The following is a 22,512-nucleotide window of genomic DNA, read 5'->3' on the forward strand; positions in this document are numbered from 1 at the left end:
CTTTGCAGAAAGCTTACAATACGTATTTATTCTCCCCAGACTCCATTTCTCACATCCTCATTTCCTGAATAACAGGAGTTGGCTGCACTAAGCCAGGTTCTCTATTTTCCCTTAAAATTAAGCCAATTTTTGGTGGGTCAATGTAGAAGGGCAGATTCAGAGATGAACATTTCCTTTCTGCTCATCAAAGCCAAATCTGGGAATGTACAGATTACAGGAGCCGGCACATAAGCCAATCTGCCGAGGTGGAGGAAGAAGGAAAAAAAGAAAAAGGTGTTGTGAACTGGCAACCCCGCAAAGTATATGGGAAAAAACACAAGAGACTCTAAAGCTATGTACAGGCAACTGGGGAGGGAGGGGGACATAAAACAGCCGCTTGACATTCCAAGTGTCATTTATCTTTCTGCAATGTGCTTAAAACCCTACTACTTTCACATAAGTGGACTAAAACAGGGCCCACTAATCAGATCTTAACTCATACCCTTTTTTCCATGAACAGTCAAGAACATTGAGTATTCACACAATTAGAGAAGGAGGCAAAGACCACCTTGAAATTCAGCAGGCATAAAACATGCCTCTTTCTCCCTCACTTCTTGAATTTTCCACTCTGAAAATGACAAACAACAACTCTCAGCCTGGATAGAGCTAGACAGACCTCAGTTAAAATCCCATCCCATCTGTTCTAGTTAACTATGCAGCAAGTCCTAAAACTTCTTTTAGTCTCAGTTTCCCCCTATTATAAAGATAATAACATGCACCTTGTTGTAAGAATAAAAAACAGTAACCTACGTAAATCACCCAATACAGTTTGATATATGCAAGGACTCGAAGTGGGTATTTGTAATTATTATAGTCTGCTTGTGAGGATTTCATACCAGCCATACGAACAGAGTCAAGCCCGTGAGAGTCTCTCATTTGATCCAGGATCACTGAAAGAACTCTCTCCATATAACTCTCTATATTCTGTTTTATTCTGGACAGAATGAAACACACTCCCAAAACAGGAATAAAAAAATCTATTTTGAGGTGGTGGCAGTGGTCTATTGTTAAAAACTCGTATTAAGGTAGAAGGGTATATGGTTGATCACAGACTCAATTACCCACTAGCTGTGTGATCCTGACTAAACTGTTTAACCGTTTTAACCTTCTAAGGTTTCCTCAAATTTAAATAAGTACTTGGCCTACCTTTCAGGTTTTGTCCAAAATGTTAAAAGAGAAAATGCATTATAAAGTAGTTAACAAACTATCTGGCATAAGTAAATGCTATTAGTGGTACATTACTTTTATGATTATTACTAGTAGTGCATATATCAAAGCATAAACATCATCACTTATATCAAGAGGTGTCTAGCCCACAAAAATCTGGAGAAGACTTTTGTGGCCAACCAGTGGGTTTTTCCAAACCACACTTTAAGAACCACTGGGTAGACCACCATGATGTAGGGGTTGTGTCGCACAGGGTTTTCCCATAGAGCTGTTTCCCCTCACACCTGCCTCCTCTCCTACTTTAAAATATCATTTGAGCCTGAAGAAACGATGATGGCATGTGGTGTCACATAGTGTCATGTCACAGAATACTGAATTCACATTGTCAATTGTAAGAGCAGTCATGAGGATTCAATAAAATAATCTATGTCGCCACATCTTCAACCTGATCAGAGTTCTTCCAAGGTTCCTGTTTGTTCATAATTAACTTTAAACATCATTCTTTTCAAAGAATTTTTTTGATAAAATTATTCAAAGAAGTCTGGAGATAACTTTGTAAATAGTTGCCCCTCATCAAAGGAAAACAAAAAACAGAATGGAATGTAGTTTATAAGATGGGTACATAAGAAATGCCTTAGTAAAACTACCTAGGGGTAAGTGACAGCCCTATCTCCCCTACGACACACACACATCAACCTAAGATAAAGTTAACACCATGTCTCAGCCACTAGCCCTGCAGGGGCAACTTACTCTAAGTTTGGAACTGCCAATGGTCAATTAATTCTTAAACTTTATGATTTATCTAGTGAAAGTTTTCATTTAACCTCCTTAAAGAGTTGCTTATAGATCGTTTCAGACAGCAGAATATTCAAGACAGTTTGTGTTTTAAATAATGATATTCCAGTCACATTCAGATTTACCATTAATGGAATGATTCCATTATTCACATCTGCCTGGAAGGGGGGAGGGGTCCGAAAAAGTACATGTTTCTCCCTTAATGAATTTTGGCACAATAACTTTTATGTCTATCACCTGGGGGAGAGGATTACTTCACATTTGGGAAACTGAGTATAACTTTATGGGTGATATTGCATTGCCTAGCAAAGGCTAAACTTTTCTGCCAAGGAGGAAACAGTGAAGTAACCAAGACCTGCCAAGAACACATGTGAAAGAGTTAATGAGAAATGCCTGTGCATGTCTTTCCTGGTTCAAGGAAAAAGTCTAAATAGTAAAACTGAACTAATTAGAACACATGAACGATATCAAACATCTCCAGTGTTTCTCATCAAGTTTACAGAGTTTTACTGGTCTGGTGAAGTTACGCTCAAATCCAAAATGGTCCAGGAGCATAATCTGCCCTATAAATCCACCTAACTGTTGCTTAGAATGATATCTGCATCATTTTTATGAAAAACTATGAGTAATGTACAGAGAAAACTTGGAATGTGCCTTCTCTAGTTCTCTAGAGATGACTCAAAAATATAAAATGATGCTTACTTAAAAAAATGGGGCCAGGGATTTTGGAAAATTTATCAGATTAGAATAAAAAGATGATTTTAGATTAAGACTTGAATTAACTGGCAGCCTTGCAGAAGCATTTCATGTTTTAGAAAAGTTAGATATTCTTTGCAAAAGACATTATCTTTTCTGAAGAAGAGCTGCAGATTATATACATCGTGACACATTTACTCCAAAAGCTCAACTTTTAACAAAAATTATTAGTTCTACGATTTTAGAACAAAAGAACACTCTAAGGCAACATAAAAAGTCGAGAACAAGACACTAAGAGCCCATAAAACAGATAAATCATAAAGTTACCTCTATATCCTGGATAATCTTTGGGTATAATGACCTATAAAATGAATTTGGAGGGCCATCTGTGGGTCTGTTTTTAAACAGGTACTGATCCCTGGCAAATAAAAACAAACAGATGTTACATTTTTGCACATAAAAGGGTGAATTTTATCTAAACATGGTGCTGACAAAGATATATCTTGCATGTCTTTTAACTTGCATTGAGCTTTAACTGTGCAAAAGCAGGATTTCTGACAAATTTACATGTTAGAGACAAGTTTAGCTCAATTCACAGCTCTCTAACACAATCCTGATCTTCTGTTTTCTGAGTACTAATATATAACAATCTAGCCTTTCATTCCATAGAGTTTAATAAAAAGCGCTAATGTAGCTTTGTGAAAAATCTAACTTAGTACACATCAAACTTCCTCCCACAAGGAAAATACAGCTCTGACCCTCACTCATAAGGGAAAATACAGCCCTATATGTACCTCTTTCTGTAGCTCTCTCTGTGCTAACTAGGCCATACAGCATAGAGCTAGCTATAAAGCTGCATCAGAGTTATGAGTTTTCTCTGAAAAATCCTATCACTATTACTTCCTCAACCAGAAGTAATAACAAACAGCAAAGTGGCACTACCTGACTTCCTCTTATTTTTGTCATATCTATATTTTGGTAATGGTATCACCACCTAAGCAAAATGTGGAGGAAAAAGCATAAACACACAGCTTTGAAAAGCCAAATCCCATTCAAACTATATAATACAGTTAATAAAGGAAATACACATTTCAGAGGGAGAAATTTTAACAGCTTTAACTTTTTCTTTCAACTTTTGATCACTCATTTTCTCCCCTTTTAAAAAATAGGCCAGCACATTTGCAAGTAAAATTGCACTTTTGACTAATCAAGCTGACTCTGTCAATGAAATTTTTTCAAGGGAATAAGCAATCCAAGTACTTACCACCCTCTTCTTTCTGAAAGTCCTTTCCATAGGGGATCAGTGCGTACCATTCGTTCAATCAGCTTCTTCCAAAGCATTCCTTCTGAGATCACTCGCTGCCATTCTTTACACACCAGCTCTGCTGCACACAGAGACCTGGCATCCAGGTACGAAAGAATGTTTTCTGCTATGTGATCTAAGCCTTGCTCTACAAAACAGAAAAGGGAATGAAGGAATGGGAAGGGAGATAGAAAGGAACCAGCCATCATTTCCTTAAAGATAAGAGGAATAAAGAAATCCTGAACCAAGTATTTTAGTAATATCAAAAGTTCTACAGATACTCAAATCCATGAGTACATAAACATACACACTTCTTTTTGGTTCTGATTTTTTACGATAAACAATTAACAGCAACTCTTCTCTGTGTGTAAAAGCTGACTTTGGACAGTTCTGTATCTGTCAAATATTATGATAAAAGACTTCATTTTCTTTTATATAACTCTCACAGCTCTCCTGTGGGGCAATGATGCCCCAAATTTTACAGATGAAGTACAGAGAGGTAAAGAACTCAAGATTTTACACTCCAAGACTGGAACTCAGATTTCTTGCTTCAAAGTTTGTGTTCACTGCCATCTTATTCACTGTCTCTGATAACAAATCATATCCCCATTAATCCACACCCGGTGTGAATCCCCGGGAGGTCAGAAGACAAAAAAGGCAAAACACCGACTCATCTTGAAAAACTTATGAAAAGTTAAATGACAATCCAATAATTAACGTCGATTGTGCTTAAATGTATTTCTGTCAATCTTTTCATCTTCCTTTTGTGAGTATCCATTTTCTGTTCCTAAACGGATGGGGACAATCTTCAAAAGCAATAGCCCCATGTCTGCAAATCCTAGAATCTTAGAGGTTATTGGCTTCAACCTCCCACACGATACAAGGATACTCTCAAAGAAAACCACTCCCAGCCTCTGCCTGACATTCACAATGTGAAGATGATCAACATGGCCACCACTGTTGCCACCTGTAAACTCCCATCCTGTGGCGGTAAGCATGTCTTCTGTAGTTGCAAGAAATAAAGCTTATCCCCAAGCTTATTCTGTGTAGGGATGAGAACACAGAACATATCATCAGAAAATTCCCATTTCAAGTCCCAGGTTCACCACTTACTAGTTCTATGACATGAAACAAACACTGAAAACATCCCTGTGCCTTGAATTTTTGTGCCTTAACATACAAAATGGTAATCACCAGTAACAAGTGTCCTTTCTCACACTGTCAGAATCAAATTCAACAGTTTTACAAAAACATTTTATAGACAATAAAGCACTCTACAAGGTTAATATCTGTTCCTTTTCTCAAAATAATTAGAAGTAGTATAATAGCACTAAACTTGGTTGTTGAAAGGCCAGATGTAGGTAAATTATTAAACTTTCAGAGTCTCAGTTTCCTTATCCGTATAAGATTATGATAATAATCTCTACTTGATTCTGAAAATATCAAAATGAGACGATGCATGAAAAATGCTTTACAAACTAAAGTTTCTTCAACTCTAAGAATGACTATTATTATACCATTGGTTATAATTTCCAGGTTCTTCATATACTAAAATTGTCTTACTCTGGACTAGATCAAAGACCCAAGCTATGGTCTAAGAATAAAGACTACACTGGGACCACTGTCCCTTCCTGCATGTCATTTATATTACAGTTAATGTGGTTAAAGGCTGCACTGACTTCCTCTGACAGTCATATCACAGAAGACGCCTAAGACGGCAGTATGTTAGAATAAAACCCTAGGCCTCTCCCCCCAAAACACCTATTAAAACAATGTCCCCTAATGCTCTATTTGTACAGCTAGTTGGAAAGGCAGGGGCAGTTTTGTGCAGTTTATATTTATCCTTACTATAATTCACCTTCAAAGCTTTGTCTGACCCATCCATTTCAGTCTCTAGAATTCTGATTTTTGTCACATCCAGAAGAGTGGGTATTCCACACCAGACCTGCATGATGGGCTAAAGTACTAAGGCAAACATGTCAAACCATGTTGGCAAACATGTTAAATGGGTCAGAACCAAGGACAGCACCCATGACACTAGCTATTATTATAGTATTACCCTCCAAGCTAACACTGATGAACTCATCAATATGCCCAGGGCACCCACACTGAGCCATCCGGTCTGTAGTCATCTATATGTGCCACTGCCCAGCCCATGTCTCTCTATTCTGTCCTCAGGGTATTTGGAAAAACCGGCCTATGATGATACTACCATCTATTTACTTCACTCTTCAGACCTACCTACTAGCCTGGTAACTTTATCCAAAAAGGAAATAAGGTGAGTTTGGTATGGCTGCTTTCATGTTCCCATGCTGGGGTTTGCTACATGAAGTTGTACTGCAATTTTTCACGTACATGTTGACACTAGATGCTTGGTATCCCTTTTAAACATATCTAGTTCACATTCATTATAGAAAATTTATAAAGTGTAGATGAGCAAACTTTTTTAAATCCCTAAACCTCATTTCCCAGAGATGGGAACAACTTTTCACATTCTGTATACATCCTTCTAGGTTTACACAACCATACACAATCTTTTCAGAGGCTAATTAGCCTTTGAAACTCATCTAAGAATTCTGCTAAAGTACAACATCTAATTTCATAGCTAAATCCCCCCAAAACACCTTCTCCAGTTCTTAAAACCAGGAATTCTGTTCATCAGTCATCTCTGGTGCTATCATGCAAGACTACCATGTGCAACTCTACAAGCTGCACAGGGCACAACCGTACCCAATAGTTCTGCATACTGGTTTTCAATTACTTCACAATGTTCTACAATTTGAAAAATCACCACCACAGGTTTTGCCACTATCCAGGCATACAATGTATTTAGGCCTACTTGTTTGCACGAGCTATGTGATTCCTAAATATCTTCACATCTTTTCAAATACAACTTTGCTAACCTTTGCTTTAAAGCCATTATTCTTGGGTTGGGGGGGTGTAATTAGGTTAATGGGAGCGAAAATATGTTGTTTCTTTCTATTATCACTATACCATCTATTCTAAGCACATTACCCCTTCATTCCTTATAATCTTGCTCCAAATAGTTAATTATTTTGTTTTCAACTCTTTCGATTTACTTCAACATTTTGGCCAATTTTACATTATTTGGGGTTTGGTCCTCCTGGTACCATTCTCAAAGGTTTCACAGGGACTCACTCTACCCCCCAAGTTGGAGTACAGTGGCACAATCATGGCTCACTGCCACCTCAAACTCCTGGGTTCAAGCAATCCTCCCACCTCAACCTCGCAAGTAACTAGGACTACAGGCACATGCCCCCACACCCAGCTAATTTTTTTTTTATCATTTGTAGAGATGAGGTCTCACTATGTTGCCCAGGATGGTCTCAAAACTCCTGGGCTCAAGCAATCCTCCTGCCTTGGCCTTCAAAGAGCTGAGATTACAGGTGTGAGCCACTGCACCTGGCTGCCTTTCTTCCATCTTCTATGTTTACTTAAAATCAGGGAAATCCAAGGATAATCACGTGGAGTTCTACTTGTGTCTCTCCATCACTAGGATTGACAAATTATTCATCAGAATTTCAAACTGCAGAATCTGTCAGCCCTCTAAACATTTTCATTCAGTCTCTAGCCGTGGACTAACAGACTTGGCTCTTTCAATCTTTCTAATGCTGGGGTACTTATCTATCTTCCTTTTCTGGTTTCTACACTTAATATTAGAACACAGCTAATTACAGCATCTTGCTTTATCGCCCAGGCTGGAGTGCAGTAACATGATCATGGCTCATTACAGCCTTGACCTTCCAGAACCAAGTGATCTTCCTGCCTCAGCCTCCCTAGTAGCTGGGACTACAAGTGTGCATTATCATGCCAGGCAACTTTTTTTAGTAAAGACAGGGTCTCACTATGTTGCCCAGGCTAAGAACATGGCCACTTTTAAAGGTTTATAATACTTCACATCATTAACCCCAAAGCCTCCTAAGTGGTTATAAACACATCTCTAATTAATTCCCCTCTAGAACCCTCTGCTCTCTGAGAGGTGAAACAAACAGCAAGACAAGGATGCATTAGGGGCTGCATGGTGGCTCACACCTGTAATCCCAGAACTTTGGGAGGCCGAGATGGGCAGATCGCTTGAGTCCAGGAGTTTGAGGCTGGTCTGGCCAACAAGGCAAAACTCCATCTCTACTAAATATACAAAGATTAGCCATAGTGGTACACGCCTGTAATCCCAGCTACTTGGGAGGATCAGGCATGAGAATCACTTGAACCTAGGAGATGGAGGTTGCAGTAAGTGGAGATCACGCCACTGCACTCTAGCCTGGGTGACAGTGCAAGACTCTGTCTTTTAAAAACAATATAAAAAATAAAAAGAATGCATTAGGTACTTGCCTTTTCAAACCTCAAAGGCTGCAACATCCCCATCATCTGTGATGGGAAAGCAGCACCCAAACCTTCCACCTATCTGGGGGGTCTATGAGTCTGTGTGGTTGTACCTGACTCAACTCAGGGTTACTGATTTTTAAAACAACAGCAACAAAAAAAATATTCCCCCAATCTTCTCCTGACCTACTAAATCAGAACCTCTAGATGGTAAGGCCCAGGAATCTGTATTTTTTTTTTTTTTTTTTGGGGGGGACACGGATTCTCACTCTGTCACCAGGATGGAGTACAGTGGTGCCATCTCAGCTCCACCTCCTGGGTTCAAGCGATTCTCCTGCCTCAGCCTCCCAAGTAGCTGGGACAACAGACGCACACCACCACGCCCAGCTAATTTTTGTATTTTCAGTACAGACGGGGTTTCACCATGTTGGCCAGGATGGCCTCGATCTCCTGACCTCATAATCCACCCAACTCAGCCTCCGGAAGTGCTTGGATTACAGGCGTGAGCCACCGTGCCCAGCCAGGAATATGTATTTTTAAGAAGTGCCACTAGATAACGCTGAAATATTGGGAACTATTGGTTTACAGCAATGATATCCCTTTTAGTCCTCTTTGATTCCCCCATCAACTGCTCACAACTAGGCTATCAATGAGTTTTTACAGAAATAAATCCCTTACTAATACTTATTTCTTCCTCTTTCAAATGCCATCAGTCCAACTAAGCAACATCTCAGTGATATCTATGAGATTTGACCTATTTCCTTTGTCTAATATTTTAAATGCACTTCCTCCCTCTATAAGGCAGCATGTTTTAGTCTTGTGGAAAACACACTGCCTGAAAGTCAGATAAACTAGGTTGAATCTCAGTTCTGTCAACTGCTAATTGGGTGACCTTAAGCAAATCAGTTTTCCTTTTAGGATCTCAGTCTTCCACAATATCAGAATGATATTAAATGTCTGAAATAAATTACATTATATAATCTTTGCAATAACCTTCTGAGATAGGTACTCTAAATACCCTCATTTTATATGGAGGGAATCTCCCAGTCTTGTTGGGAAAGTTAGTAAGACAGCATATGTAAGGAGCTGGGTAAATGAGAAGTTTACTCAAGAAATGTCAGTCTTTGTTCTCCTCTCCCCCAAATCATCTCAACGGATATCAATGGACAAGGCCACTACACAACATTCTTCTTGCTACTTTCTGCAGAAAAAATATTATGCATCCCCTCTAGCAAAAAGCTAAGCCCCCCGCCTCTCTTTTTTTGGTGTAAGTCTCATGGCCCCTTAAATGTTTTGAGAAGAACAGGAATCAAACAATCTCTATTCAGGTACCTTAGAGTGGCCACCCTCAGAAGCCATGCAGACCATGTAACTTTCTGGTTTCAAGCCTATTCAGGACAAAGAGGTTACTGAATAAGGTGGTCCATTTGCCTGAGCTAAAAAGTGCTTTGAGGTATTTAAGCATTTTCTGAAGTACCTATGTCTGGGCTCTCATTACTCTATCATGCTGAGACTCCCCCATCTCCCACCACTACCCCCTTTTCCTAAGGCAACAAGAGGACACATTACAGCTTCAGAAAATTGAGGGCATAACACTTTGCACACAGTGCTGAAGACATGCTGCTGTTGCTAATTACAGGAACCAGATGAAAGTCTGGAAAAACTTCAATAATAAGTTAAAACAATTAAAAGGCACAAATTTCAAAGCTCAATATGTAAATAACACTGTATCAAAATGAAACTCAAATGTCAATTCAATGCCCTTGACTACAGCCAGTTTTAACACAGCTGCTTAGATCATACAATTACAGAAACTTTTATTATTTTAGAAATGCATTTCAAAGAGCAGCTGCAAAGAAACTTCCTTTCCCACCCACCCCTACTATCCCTTCCCCCTCCCTAGTCACAAATCTAGTTGTAAAATCTGAAGTTCTAAACGTTTTAAAAGAAAACAATGACAATTGCTAACAGCAACAGTCCCTCAACGGATGCCTTCCACTTGGAAAACACCAACATAAGGTTTCAGACAGAAATGAAGTGATAAGCGGCTCAGGTCACAAAGTCTAACATCTTTTTCCATAAAACACCCAGGAAACAAATCAACAAAGTGACACACACCTATATGGTATCAGGATGAATCAATTCTGAAATCAGTGGGTGAATAATTAAAACGTCCTAGCAATAAATCTCACTGCCTCTGGAGAAGCAGGTGTTTCCTGCCTCTCTGGGCGTTTTTCTAAGCTGCCATCCTCAGAATACCCAATAGATGCCAGGCATACTATAACGTATCATCATTAATCCTCACACAATATCCATAAAGTATTACTATTATTCCCACACAGACGAGGAAACTGAGGCTCCAAAAAGTGGGACCACACAGCTGTAGAGTGTAAGGGCTAGTATTCAAACCAAGGGCCTGTGTGACTCCAGCACCCATACTTTCTCCTGTCACGCTGCTCTGGCCGTGTACCCAACCTAAAGCTTCATCTATGCTCTGGTTCTTCCACATCTCCTAGGACCTTTCATCTAATCTCTGTCACATTTATGGTCCATAATATGGCTCATCATCCTTTCTTGGGGATAAGACAATTGAATAAACCAGGGCCAGAAAGCCAAGTGTTTCAAAACTCTTAATTGCTTAGACACCTCAACAAACAGATCACCAATGCTTATCATCCTTTTTGAAGTACAATCTGTCTCTACTTTACATGGTATGAATTTTCCCATTAACAACCGTTCTTTACAAACCACAAACTCAGCCTGCAGAAATTGACATTGCAGACTAAACATTTACTATGATTTTTAGAAAGGCATATCATAATTATCACTTTTTCCACTGAGCCAAAAGGAGCCAGAGACCACAAACATTTTCCATTTTCCCTATACTGACAGGTATGATATTCACAGCAAGAATTTAAAAGCTAAAATTATGGATAATTTTTATAGAATTAATGGTTTTCACAACCAAATGAAGTCGTAAGTTGACTGTCAATTTCAACAGTGTAAAAACTCAAACTCAAGATGATGTACAGTAAAAATGAAACACCAAACTAGTATAAAGATTGATAAGTTGCTCCACACATTATTAAATCTAAGTATGAACATGGACATGGACCTGTTTCTCCTGTGATGCTCTTAAGGCAGAGTCTGTGTTAAGGAACTAATGCCATGCACTTAATCTAGGTCTACTAGATACTAACTAACACAATCAACTTGGAGAGCTTGTCCTCGGCTATTAGATTCATATGCATGATATATACTGACATGTGTATATATGTTCAGATCAAGTCCTGTTAAAACAAATAGCATTTTAACTAAAGTATTTCCATGTCCCAGCCAATGGTCCATTCATTTCATGTAATATTCAATACCACAAAATTCCACTTTAACAGAGATATGGACAATGCCTTAACATTCGCTGTAATGAAAACTGAATTGTATGCAATTATGCTAACCATATTTATATACATAACACATGTTCATCTGTTCTGCTTCTTCTCCAAGGCTGTATACTCCCTAAGAGATGGGGTTGCCTCTGAACTATACTCCGAAAATCAAGAGAACTTCAACAGTGCCACCTTGTGGTTACTCTGCAAATATAAGGTGAGTTCCCTGGCACTCAAAAACGCTTGAGAAGCAAACTACAGTGAAGAAAATAAAACCAAAACGGTGGAAAACAAACAATAAATTGAATTGCTTGAAAAAAAATGAGGGTATCCTCTCATCATTTAAAATCACTTATGAGGGATAAATACAATCACCAACCTAAAAAACGACTCTGTCTTTTCTTGGTGTGAGATGCAGCCTCATTCCATAGGTTTCTGAGTTTGAGTTCTGTACATATAGAGAAGCTTCATCATGTGTACATGCCTCATCTTACTTCCACTCACCTGTAATTCTTTCTCATACAATCAAAAGCATGTCTCCCTCTCCACCCTGGATCCCTCCCTCATAATTAGAAGTGAGAATTATTGAATTGAGTTCTAATCCTTACATTCAGTACATGGGGCCAATTTAAGGAATTTTCCTTAGCCTTTGTACTAATTTTTGAACCAACCCCTATAATCATTCACACCACCACCACTATAATCAAGATGTGTGACTCTGGGCATCTCACCCAATTAATTTCTCTTTGGTTTCCTAATCTACACAATAAAAAACAGGACTCAGTGATGGCTAAGATCCCCTTAAGCAATTAAATAGTATGATTCTAGAAACAGAGGATTCATGTTTTGCTTTTCTAGAGATTCTAATGGAAGAAATGAGCAAGTCATGCTATATTTCAGCATAAAAAGAACAGCAGTGTCAAATTTTTCTAAGCTAACTCTCAAATATCCTTAAAACTCCCACTGCAGAAGGTAAACTCACAAGTTTCGGAAGAGAGATTAGAAATCAGAAGCTGGTTTATCAACGTGCAGCCCTAGGTTTCCGTTTGCTGTGGAAGGACTTAGAACACGGAGTCCTGATGTTCTGTAAATCACAGACAGGCTAAGGGAGGAGCTACTCTTTAAGAAGCTATCCTGTAGCTCTGACAAGGGCTAGGGTTGTGGCAATGGTACTGGCTCATCCCTGGCTACTTCTAGGCTTATTTTGACGTGGCAATTTTAACCACACATTACACTGGCCACATCAGAGGAAAACATTCTGGCCAGCATTCTCTACAGGAGTGAAATCTCTATATCTTACCTAGCCAAATTTAAATTGAAAATTTTTTTAAAAAACAATATAGAAACAGAAAAAAATTCATGATTAATCATATTCAAAGGGAAGTTCGGCACAGTGGTGCATGCCTGCAGTACCAGCTACTCAGGAGGCTGAGGCAGGAGGATCACTTGAGCCCAGGAGCTCAAGGCCAGCCTGGCCCACATAGCAAGGTGCCACTTCGTTGAGAAAAATAAAAATGTGGTACAGAATATAGCAAATTTTAAATTATTTTTTTAAAAAGGGAAATAAATAGGTGGAGCACAGTGAAACCATTCTGTAGGATACTCTTAAGGTAGATGTATATCATTATACATTTGACCAAACCCACAAAACAAGTAACAGCAAGAGTAAACCCTAACGTAACCTATGACTTTGGGGTAATAACGATGTGTCAGTGCAGGTTCATGAATTGTAACAAATGTGCTGCTCAGCTGTGCAATGCCCATAGTGGGGCAGGCTGAGGGGACGGGTATGTGAATACGGGAATTCTCTGCATTCTCCCTGCAATTTTGCTCTGAACCTCAACCTGCTCTAAAAATATAAAGTCTACTTTTAAAAATCAAAGTAAATTTAATCAGGTGTGTGTGTGTGTGTGTGTGTGTGTGTACACACACCTATGTGTGTATGAGACATATGGGAAGACAGTAGTGAGGGAGAGGATGCAGAAACAGGTTTTGAGAAATATAATAAAGACATGTTACCAGTTTTCCCAATATATTTTTGCCATTCCTTAAGTGCCACTTCAGATACAAATGAATGTCCTAAACTTTGGGACACTTCCCAAACATACAAACTATGTTTGAAGGGAAGAGCACCATGTTTTCTAAAATTACATATAAAGGCAAAGTGCAGACTCTAAACTACATCAAAATAAAAAGCATATCATTAACTTATTCAACAAACCAAATGAAGCAACAGGGTGAACCAATAATGAACACTTTTTTTTTTTTTTTGAGACAGAGCCTCACTCTTGTCACCTAGGCTGGAGTACAGTGGCGTGATCTTGGCTCACTGCAACCTCCACCTCCCGGGTTCAAGCTATGCTCCTGCCTCACCTCCTGAGTAGCTGGGATTACAGGCATCCGCCCACCCCTGGCTAATTTTTGTACTTTTAGTAGAGATGGGGTTTCACCATGTTGGCCAGGCTGGTCTCGAACTTCTGACCTCAGGTGATCCACCCGCCTTGGCCTCCCAAAGTGCTGGGATTACAGGCATGAGCCACCATGCCCGGCCAATAATGAACACTGTTAAAGATACTGCCTATATTTCCTAGATAAATACTAAATTATACTTCCTCAGGTTCCATATATTAAAGTATGTGTCCCAAAAAAATGCTGCCTCACACAGTACTCATTCAATCATTTCATAAATATCCACCTAGATCCTTGGGCCGGGCATTTTTCGATTGCTCAGCTTTTGAAAAGACAAGTACAGTTACCTGGTAAAGCGGTAATAAAGTCCCGCTGCAACATGGGCTTCAGGTAAGAGTTAATATGTCCATGCTGATAATGACACATTCGTGAAATAAGATGTTCCACAAATTCCACTTGATCTGATTCAGACCACTGGTCAAAATATTTAATACACAAGTCTTTTTCTTTTTGATAGTTTCCTTCTGATGGCCTCTTTCTGGAGACGATCACAGATGATGTTCCATTACTTATCTATTTTAGAAAAACAAAAAAATAATTAGTTTAACAAGGAAAGAAACCTAATTAATGTTTCATAGAAATATTTTTCACCCTGTGTATTTAATCTTAAAATGACACTTTTACCCTAAAGCCAAACTCATTCCATCATTAATTCATTCAGGAATTTAAAATGTATTCAGGGTCTGTGTCCTCAAATTAGTCACTATAGGAAATGCCAAAGTGATAGCTATTTCTAAAAGGCACCTTAAATCATCATTTTCGAATGCTTATTATAAAATGATGCTCCAAAGATATATACTGGGTATCTCTCTATACACAGGATATATAGGAATTATAGTCTCTAAAGATAACTGATGCTGGAGATAACCATCATAGAGAAACTGCTCAACTTGGCAAAGTGGCAACTGATTGATTATTAACAGTTTGTTTTACTTCCTCAAAGTTGAAAGTTAATGCTACATACATCTATGCTAATGGTTCTCAAACTTGAGCTAGCATCAGAATAACAGGAGGGGTTGTTAAACACACAGACTGCTGGGTCCCACCCTAGAGGTCTGGAGTGGAGCCCAGTAATTTGTATTTCTAACAAGTTTCCCAGCAATGCTGATGCCACTGGTCCAGAGACTACACTTTAGGGACCACATGTTGAGAAACACAGGTCTATATAACAAAGACAAGCTATGCTGTGTTGAAACCTGAAAGCAATTCAATCCAAAAAGCTTCATTTTACCCAACAGTTTCAATCTCCTCCATACCGTTTTGCCAGGGCTACTAATCTGGCAAAACATTTTAGACTTTCCCATCCTTCTTTAGATTACCTTCAGAAAGTGACCCAAGGTAAATAAACCATGTGTACCTGAAAAATTCTACATCTTACATAGGTGGTTTATGGACAACTCACAGACTCTTATACTAACAATGCATTTCTCATCCAATCTTCCTACAAGTCCTTACATAGAATCAGTATATGTTTTAAAACTGAAACTACATACACTGCATCTGGACAGTAACATTAAAAATAATCTCAATCACTAGACTCAAACCACAACTACTATGAGGTGCAGTAACCTCCCTGTCTAAACAAAATAACCTCAATACTTTTGTCAAACATTTGTCAAACCATATGTCGATCACTCCTCTGATAGCCTCCTCATACATAATACCAGAAAAAATAACACAAAAGATAATTCTAAGAACTGAAGAGTTGAATTACAAACACCTATTAATTCCATTAGGAATTTATCTCAGGAGTCTTACATGGAATGAACCAAGAGCTTTTCCTATCAGTATGTCCCCTAACTTAAAGCAGACTAAACCCATCCCAGAGAAGACATCCTTTGTAAATATCCAAAGGAGTCTTCAGTCTTCCTTGACAAAAAATCTTATAAATTTCATGTCTGAAGTTCTCATGTCCATATTTAGAGGTATAAGATGGGAAGGCATCTATCTTCCACTCAGTTTATCTTACAGCCCCATTGCCTAGGAATGTTTCTTCCGTTGTATCTTGGGTGAGGAAAAGCTCACTGACACCAGATACCACTAGGGGGAAGCATTGAACAAGGATTTTGAAATTGCTTATACTAAGACATTTGTGTCTTAACAGATCCAAAAAATAAGAGTTCAAAACAGAGATGAAAAGTCTTTGCTGTGACGAATATTGGCAAGAATAAGGGGCATCTAAGTTGCTTTAAGCATAAGGATGTCCACCACAATATAATAAAAGTTAGAAATAACTGCCCAATTACAAGCAACTGTTTAAAACAAATTCTAACACATCACCATTAAGAGCTATAATGTAAGCCACTAAAATTAGCATATAAAGTAAGATTTTGGCCAGGCATGGTGGCTCACGCCTGTAATCCCAGCACTTTGGGAGGCCAAGTTAGCTGGATCACTTTAAGGCCAGGAGTTCAAGACGAGCCTGGCCAACATGGTGAAACCCTGTCTCTACTAAAAATACAAAAAGAATTAGCCAGCCATAGTGGCAGATGCCTGTAACCCCAGCTACACAGGAGGCTGAGGCAGGAGAAATGCTTGAACCTGGGAGGCGGAAGGTGTAGTGAGCTGAGATCGTGCCACTGCACTCCAGCCTGAGGTGTAGAGCAAGACTCCATTAGAAAAAAAAAAAAAAAGAGTAATATTTTTGTAACAACAGAACATGCTTATGAAATAATATTAAGAAACAAAAGGAAAGATCCAGGATTTTACAAAACATTATGATCACAGTAATTCATGACAAGGAGAACAAACCATGACAGAGTAAACGGTATACATCAAAATCTCAAAAGTGCCTTATCTTAAGAAAGAAAACTGTGTGTGTTTTCCTTCCCCCTTTATTTCTATATTTTATTCCAAATAACTTGCCAAAATAATGATTCATAACAGGTTAAATATAATGATAACTTGCACTTGTGTACTGCCTTATAATTTACAAAGTACTTTCACAGCCATTAATTCATTTGATAAGCAAAAGTGTTATTTTATTTACAGACAAGTTCCTAATCATCTAGCCTCCCTAGAGTGTTTGTATAATTATTAACTAGTTGACTGGAAGACAGATGAAAGAAAAACTAAAGCTAAAGTGTGAAGAACCACTGCCAACTGAAAAATCATAGTAAATGAAGAGCATCCGCTGCAAAATAATAAACGTGAAGGAGGGTACAAAACTCAGTCTGTACACAATGTAAGAGAAAATAATGGCATGTGCACTATTCTATAGCACATTTTCAATATGCTATTTCCAACCACGTGCTCAGCCCAGCAAGCTCTTCCTAGCATTGTTTTCCTTTGCTTCATTTCCTCTTAAATGTGTTGGGTGCACTTTGTTCCTGCTAACTAATCTATCTTTTTAGTTTCAAATCAAATGAACCCAGAGAATTTATTTTTACATTAGTATCTTCAGATTTAGATTTGTTTTACTTTTAAATCCTGTCTTCATGAAGGGGAAAGCCATGTGTACCAGCATGGTTGATAAAACACCAAATCATGAAACTCTGCTTGCTCCCCAAACCCCCAACCACACACACACACACACACACACACACACACAACCTGGGGAATTGGGAAGAAAACTGGCAAACCTTAAAACAGAGCCAAGGGAGAAGGAGATGAGCTTAAAAGGAAAAGGCAAACCAATGGAAATGGGAGAGAAGACTAAAGGTTGAGAGCAAAAGGAGAAAAGGCCATCCATATATATACTGGCGTGTGGCATGGTGCAATTCTGGTGACAAACGATGCCATCACTGTCCATCTTTGGCTTAGGCAGAGGCCACAGACAGAACATTTTAGGCTACAGCCACTTCAGATCTTTGTGGAAACTCTCAAATTATTTAGCATATTTGTAATGACAATTCCCTATGGAAGGAAGATAAATTAGGGTGGTGGATTCTGAAACTAGCAAAACTGCACAAAAGAAAACAAAAATGCTTGGCTCTTGATTCCACTGAGGACATTAACTGAGGGAGCATCCTATCTATAGTAAGTCAGTTGCTGTCTAATCTGTGCGCCGTCATTCCTACCTGCCAAAGAGTATTTTTCTTTGGGGACTCATCTTCATTTTGATCTTCCATAACTGAAGTGTTCTAAGGGGGGAAAAACAGGTTATTTGAATTATACCAAGTTTTGCAAATCCTAAATAACTACAAGAAATAATTTTGCAAACCCAAACTAGAGTGTACCAATACAAACCCAAGAACAATTTGGCTTTGTGGCTAACACACGCCATTTTGGGTCAAGGGAGATGTGCTCATCTTTCATAAATCAATATAGTTAGTGGTTAGACAAAAGCAAGCATAAAGTCATTATTTACAAAGGTTGGGTGTGCTTAGAAAAAAGGCTAAATTGTGGGATTGAGGCTGAAGCTCAACCTCAGTCATCACTGTTTTTGCACTTGTGGCAAGAAATTCCAAAGACCCATGAAGTTTCTGATGATTGCACAAAACATTTACTAGAAGGTCTGCTATTCAGTAATGCACCCCAGGGAATCCGCAATTAGAAGTAGCAAAGCCTTGGAAGCCCCCCTGCCTTCGTCTTTCCTCCCTTGAAAGCCTTGTTTTTCTGGAAAGGCTTTGCAATCTCCCCTAGCAAGCATGGTGGGTGCCCCAACCTTCTCCCTGAAGAGGAGGATGCTGTCAGCCAGTAACAATCTGGCTTGCCTTGGGAATGCATTAGCTTTTGATTTTTGTGTTTACTGCACAAAGAGGTACTGTGTAATTATTCTTTCTGGTGACCCAGTCGCTCAATAGATGCCCATTAACTAGAGATTATACATGATTGGATTTTCCCTTTTGAAGCTCCCACCTAACGGCTAAATGGAAACTTAATGAGAAGGGGAAGTGGGCTAGTTGTGCTCTGAAAAGACAACTCATTTATGGATAGCAATCTCTCTAAGATTCCTTCCAAAACCTAAAATTGTAATATTGGGGTATTAAATTTAAACAACATTTGTCTCATAGTATTATTCAAAAGGTTATTATAGATCTATTTAAGTTATCAGTGTTTACGAGATCCTGTTTGCTGTCTTTAGGGAATAAGCCTCTCTCAAATTTTCCCTATTTTTCCTTTATGTTCTTCAAGTCCTAAAATGTTTGCACTATTTATACAGTATTTCCAAACAATCCATTTGAAAATACCAATGTAGATAACGACATAAGAATCACCACTGAACACTAGCTGCTAACTGGCTCTGAGCAGGGATGCAGTATGACAGAGTAGGAAAGTCAAAGGCTTTGAAGTCAAAGAGAAGTTGGATTCCTGATTTGGTCACTCACTCAATGTGTGTGTGTGTGAGCTTGAGCAAGATCTTTTACCTTGGGAACAATACAAACACACAGAGTTGTTGTGGGGATGGAGACTACCCTACACAATGCTTAGTGCATAACGGGTATTCCAAAAAACATTACTTCACTCTCCGATTTGAAGATGCTACTTTTCCCCTGTGTTATCTTCTTATGCTTTTCTAATTTCAGAGGTTTTGACAGGATGGCTCCAGATGGCTGCCTATGGGGAAAACCTGGCTTTCTCAGTAAAATCTTATAAACCCCATAGCACCAAGGTCCACAATGAGGGAGAGGGACAGGAGGGTGGGGCTCTATCTAAAATATCGACCATGAGGTAGAGAGGAACTCAGTGTGTCCAAGAGTCCAAAACAGGACTGGAGTGGTGAAAGCAATAAGTAATCCTGAATGGGATGAAGAACAAGGAAACAAAGGTACTATTTATGAAGGTCTCTCCATGTAATCTTTTTACTGCTATCTTGAAAGGACCTAAGGGTTACTAAAGCATGTAGGTTTCCTCAAGGGAATAAAGAAAGGGGGAAGAGTGACTCAGTACAGCATCCCCTGAGTTTGGTAGTTACAAAGCCAACTTGCAAACCCATGTCTGGGTTCTAAGAGTGGTAAGGACAATGAATGGCTGGAAACATGAAAGGTGGAGCATGGAAAGGAATGAGGAATTAAGTAGAAGAGAGATGGGAAGTCAGTCCCCACCCCATGTCTCCAGGTACTACCAAGCCTCCTAACTACTCAGGAGGCTAAGGTGAGAGAATCTCAGAAGTTTGAGGCTTCAATAAGCTAAGATCATGCCAATGCATTCCAGCCCAGGCAACAGAGCAAACTTCATCTCTATAAAAAAGCAATAATAATAAAATTAAAAATAACTGAAAATACATATGGTGTGTTTTTTTAATATGATAAACAGGTTAGCAAAAGTAACTTTCCTTTTTATCTGTGCCTTTTCACGAACATGGCAACCCCAATGCAAAAAATCTTCACCCTGTCAAACGAATGCATTCTAGGTAGCCCAGATGTAAATTACATATCTGAAACTGAATTCTATATAAAACCAAACAAAACCTGAGAAAGGGTACCCCACTGCATCATTCCAAAACAAACAAACAAAAAATCACACAATATTGTGACTTGAAAACTTGTCAAGATGTTTTCATCAACTGGGTAATTTAATTTAGTACAGCAATATTGCATCTGCTATGGAATCTCAGCTACCACCTAGAATTCATTCTTTCTTACAGCATTTCAATAATTCTAGAATCTCTTCTGCACATTCCCCCTTCTCTCTTGCATACCAATCAATGGAAGTGGTAGGCTGGTTCCAATGACCTAGCCTTCATTTTCATTTAGTTTATGTATAGGTACAACAGGCTCTTAGCAGTGATATATGTTTGCCAGTAGGGGCCACGAACACACACAGAATATATTTCAACTGGAAAATTCCGTACTTTGAGAATTATATGAGGAATCAATTTCCTGCTTTAAAAATGCTGCAAATTCTGCATTAAGTAACTAACAGTTAAGAGTCATATAGCTAGTAAATGAGAGACACAGGATTCAGACCTAAGCCTGTTCTACTCAGAAATCAATGTACTTTTCCATACAGAAAAAAATGTGTCTTAGGTGTTTTCCAACTGCTGGTTTTGTCCCATGAAATCAATTTAATAGACTGCAACCAGAATGTTTTAATAAAACAAAGCTGAATTGAGGAGACCCCCTACACACAAAGGTAAGCATAATAACAAATTCGTACAAAAAAGGCTAAAAGAAATGAGCAAAAACATAGCAAAAAAATTCACATTAAAAGGACAGCAAGGGTTTTTATTGCAAGGAGAGCAATATTTGAGTTTTAAATCTCTGAAAAGCAAAATTCAAAAAGAAGAGTGCGTCTTAAGAGTCAGGGTTCCATTTTGTTACCCAGGCTGAAGCACAGAGGCATGATCATAGCTCACTACAATCTCGAACTCCCAGGCTCAAGCAATCCTCACAACTCAGCCTCCTGAGTAGCTAGGACTACAGGCTCACACCACAACACTCAACTAATTTTTTAAAATTTTTTAGAGACACGGTCTTCCTATGTGCTATGTTGCCCAAGCTGATCTCAAACTCCCAGGCTCAAGTGATCCTCCTGTCTCAGCTTCCCAAGTCACCGGGATTACAGGTAAGTCACCACACCAAGCAACGGTACATAAAGGAGAAAAGTTGGAAATTTTATTTTTTAAATACCTTTCCAGCTTTGACAGATGAAGGAGACCAAAAAGAAAGAAACAAACAAACACGGGAGGGAGAGAGGGAGGGAATCCGGATGGGCTTGATTTACTAAATATATCTCAAACTTTCTATCCAGTAAGAGATTACATATTATTCTCAATTTTCCATGGACCTTTTTGTAAAAACTGATATAGGTCACAGAAAAAAAACCCCAAATATAGTTAGAAATCAGGAAGAGACTATTACATATTTAAGATTACACCAAGTAGAAAAATCTAAACATATTCCGCCAATTACTACTGGCTGTAAATTCCAAAGATAAATACACAGAACAATGACTGGCAAAGGCAAACCAAATACCTTTTCATTGTTCTTGTTATCTACACCTGAGCCCCTAAAACCTAAATCTTGCCAACACATTGCCGGGAATTAAAATCACTAGAAAGCCATAAGCATTCATTTTGAAAAAGTTTGTCTAAAATAGCAGTTCCTATCTCTCAAACAAACATGGCAATTCAGAAGGAAGAAGGCCATATCTGCATATACATTAACGCAACCACCACCAAACAGCTTGACTGGAAATCTCCTCCCTCTGGACAAATGCTAAAATATAGGAATATACCAGTTATTTTCTTTCTGCCAACTGATAAAAATGTAAACCACTAATAAATTCTAAATCAGCTATGTATGAATTTGTTATTAAATGGGAGTCTGGTTGAAATTTCTGTTACATTATTATAGCACAGTAAGGTCTCTTCTAATTAATCTATCCACTCAAATTTCTAACAAGTATTTCATTGTTGACATTACATGA

The 22,512-nt window shown here is 38.6% G+C and overlaps 1 protein-coding gene across 8 annotated transcripts in view; it reads right to left on the minus strand.

Annotated features, from left to right (window-relative positions):
• The window catches only part of FBXW11 (F-box and WD repeat domain containing 11), a 139,652-nt gene that overhangs the window by 33,503 nt on the left and 83,637 nt on the right, over nucleotides 1–22,512 (minus strand). For 5 of the 8 annotated variants that reach the window (XM_033180292.1, XM_033180289.1, XM_033180288.1 and 2 more), the window contains 4 exons: nucleotides 18,219–18,281; nucleotides 14,487–14,712; nucleotides 3,962–4,148; nucleotides 3,025–3,115 (listed from right to left, as the gene is read on the minus strand). In XM_033180292.1, coding sequence (XP_033036183.1) covers nucleotides 3,025–3,115; nucleotides 3,962–4,148; nucleotides 14,487–14,712; nucleotides 18,219–18,281 — 567 coding nt within the window. The remainder of the gene's footprint in view (nucleotides 1–3,024; nucleotides 3,116–3,961; nucleotides 4,149–14,486; nucleotides 14,713–18,218; nucleotides 18,282–22,512) is intronic. The other 3 variants (XM_033180295.1, XM_033180290.1, XM_033180294.1) reach the window with 1 other exon arrangement.

The sequence above is a fragment of the Trachypithecus francoisi genome, unplaced genomic scaffold (assembly GCF_009764315.1).
Source record: "Trachypithecus francoisi isolate TF-2019V2 unplaced genomic scaffold, Tfra_2.0 Lachesis_group2, whole genome shotgun sequence".
Lineage (NCBI taxonomy): Eukaryota > Metazoa > Chordata > Mammalia > Primates > Cercopithecidae > Trachypithecus > Trachypithecus francoisi.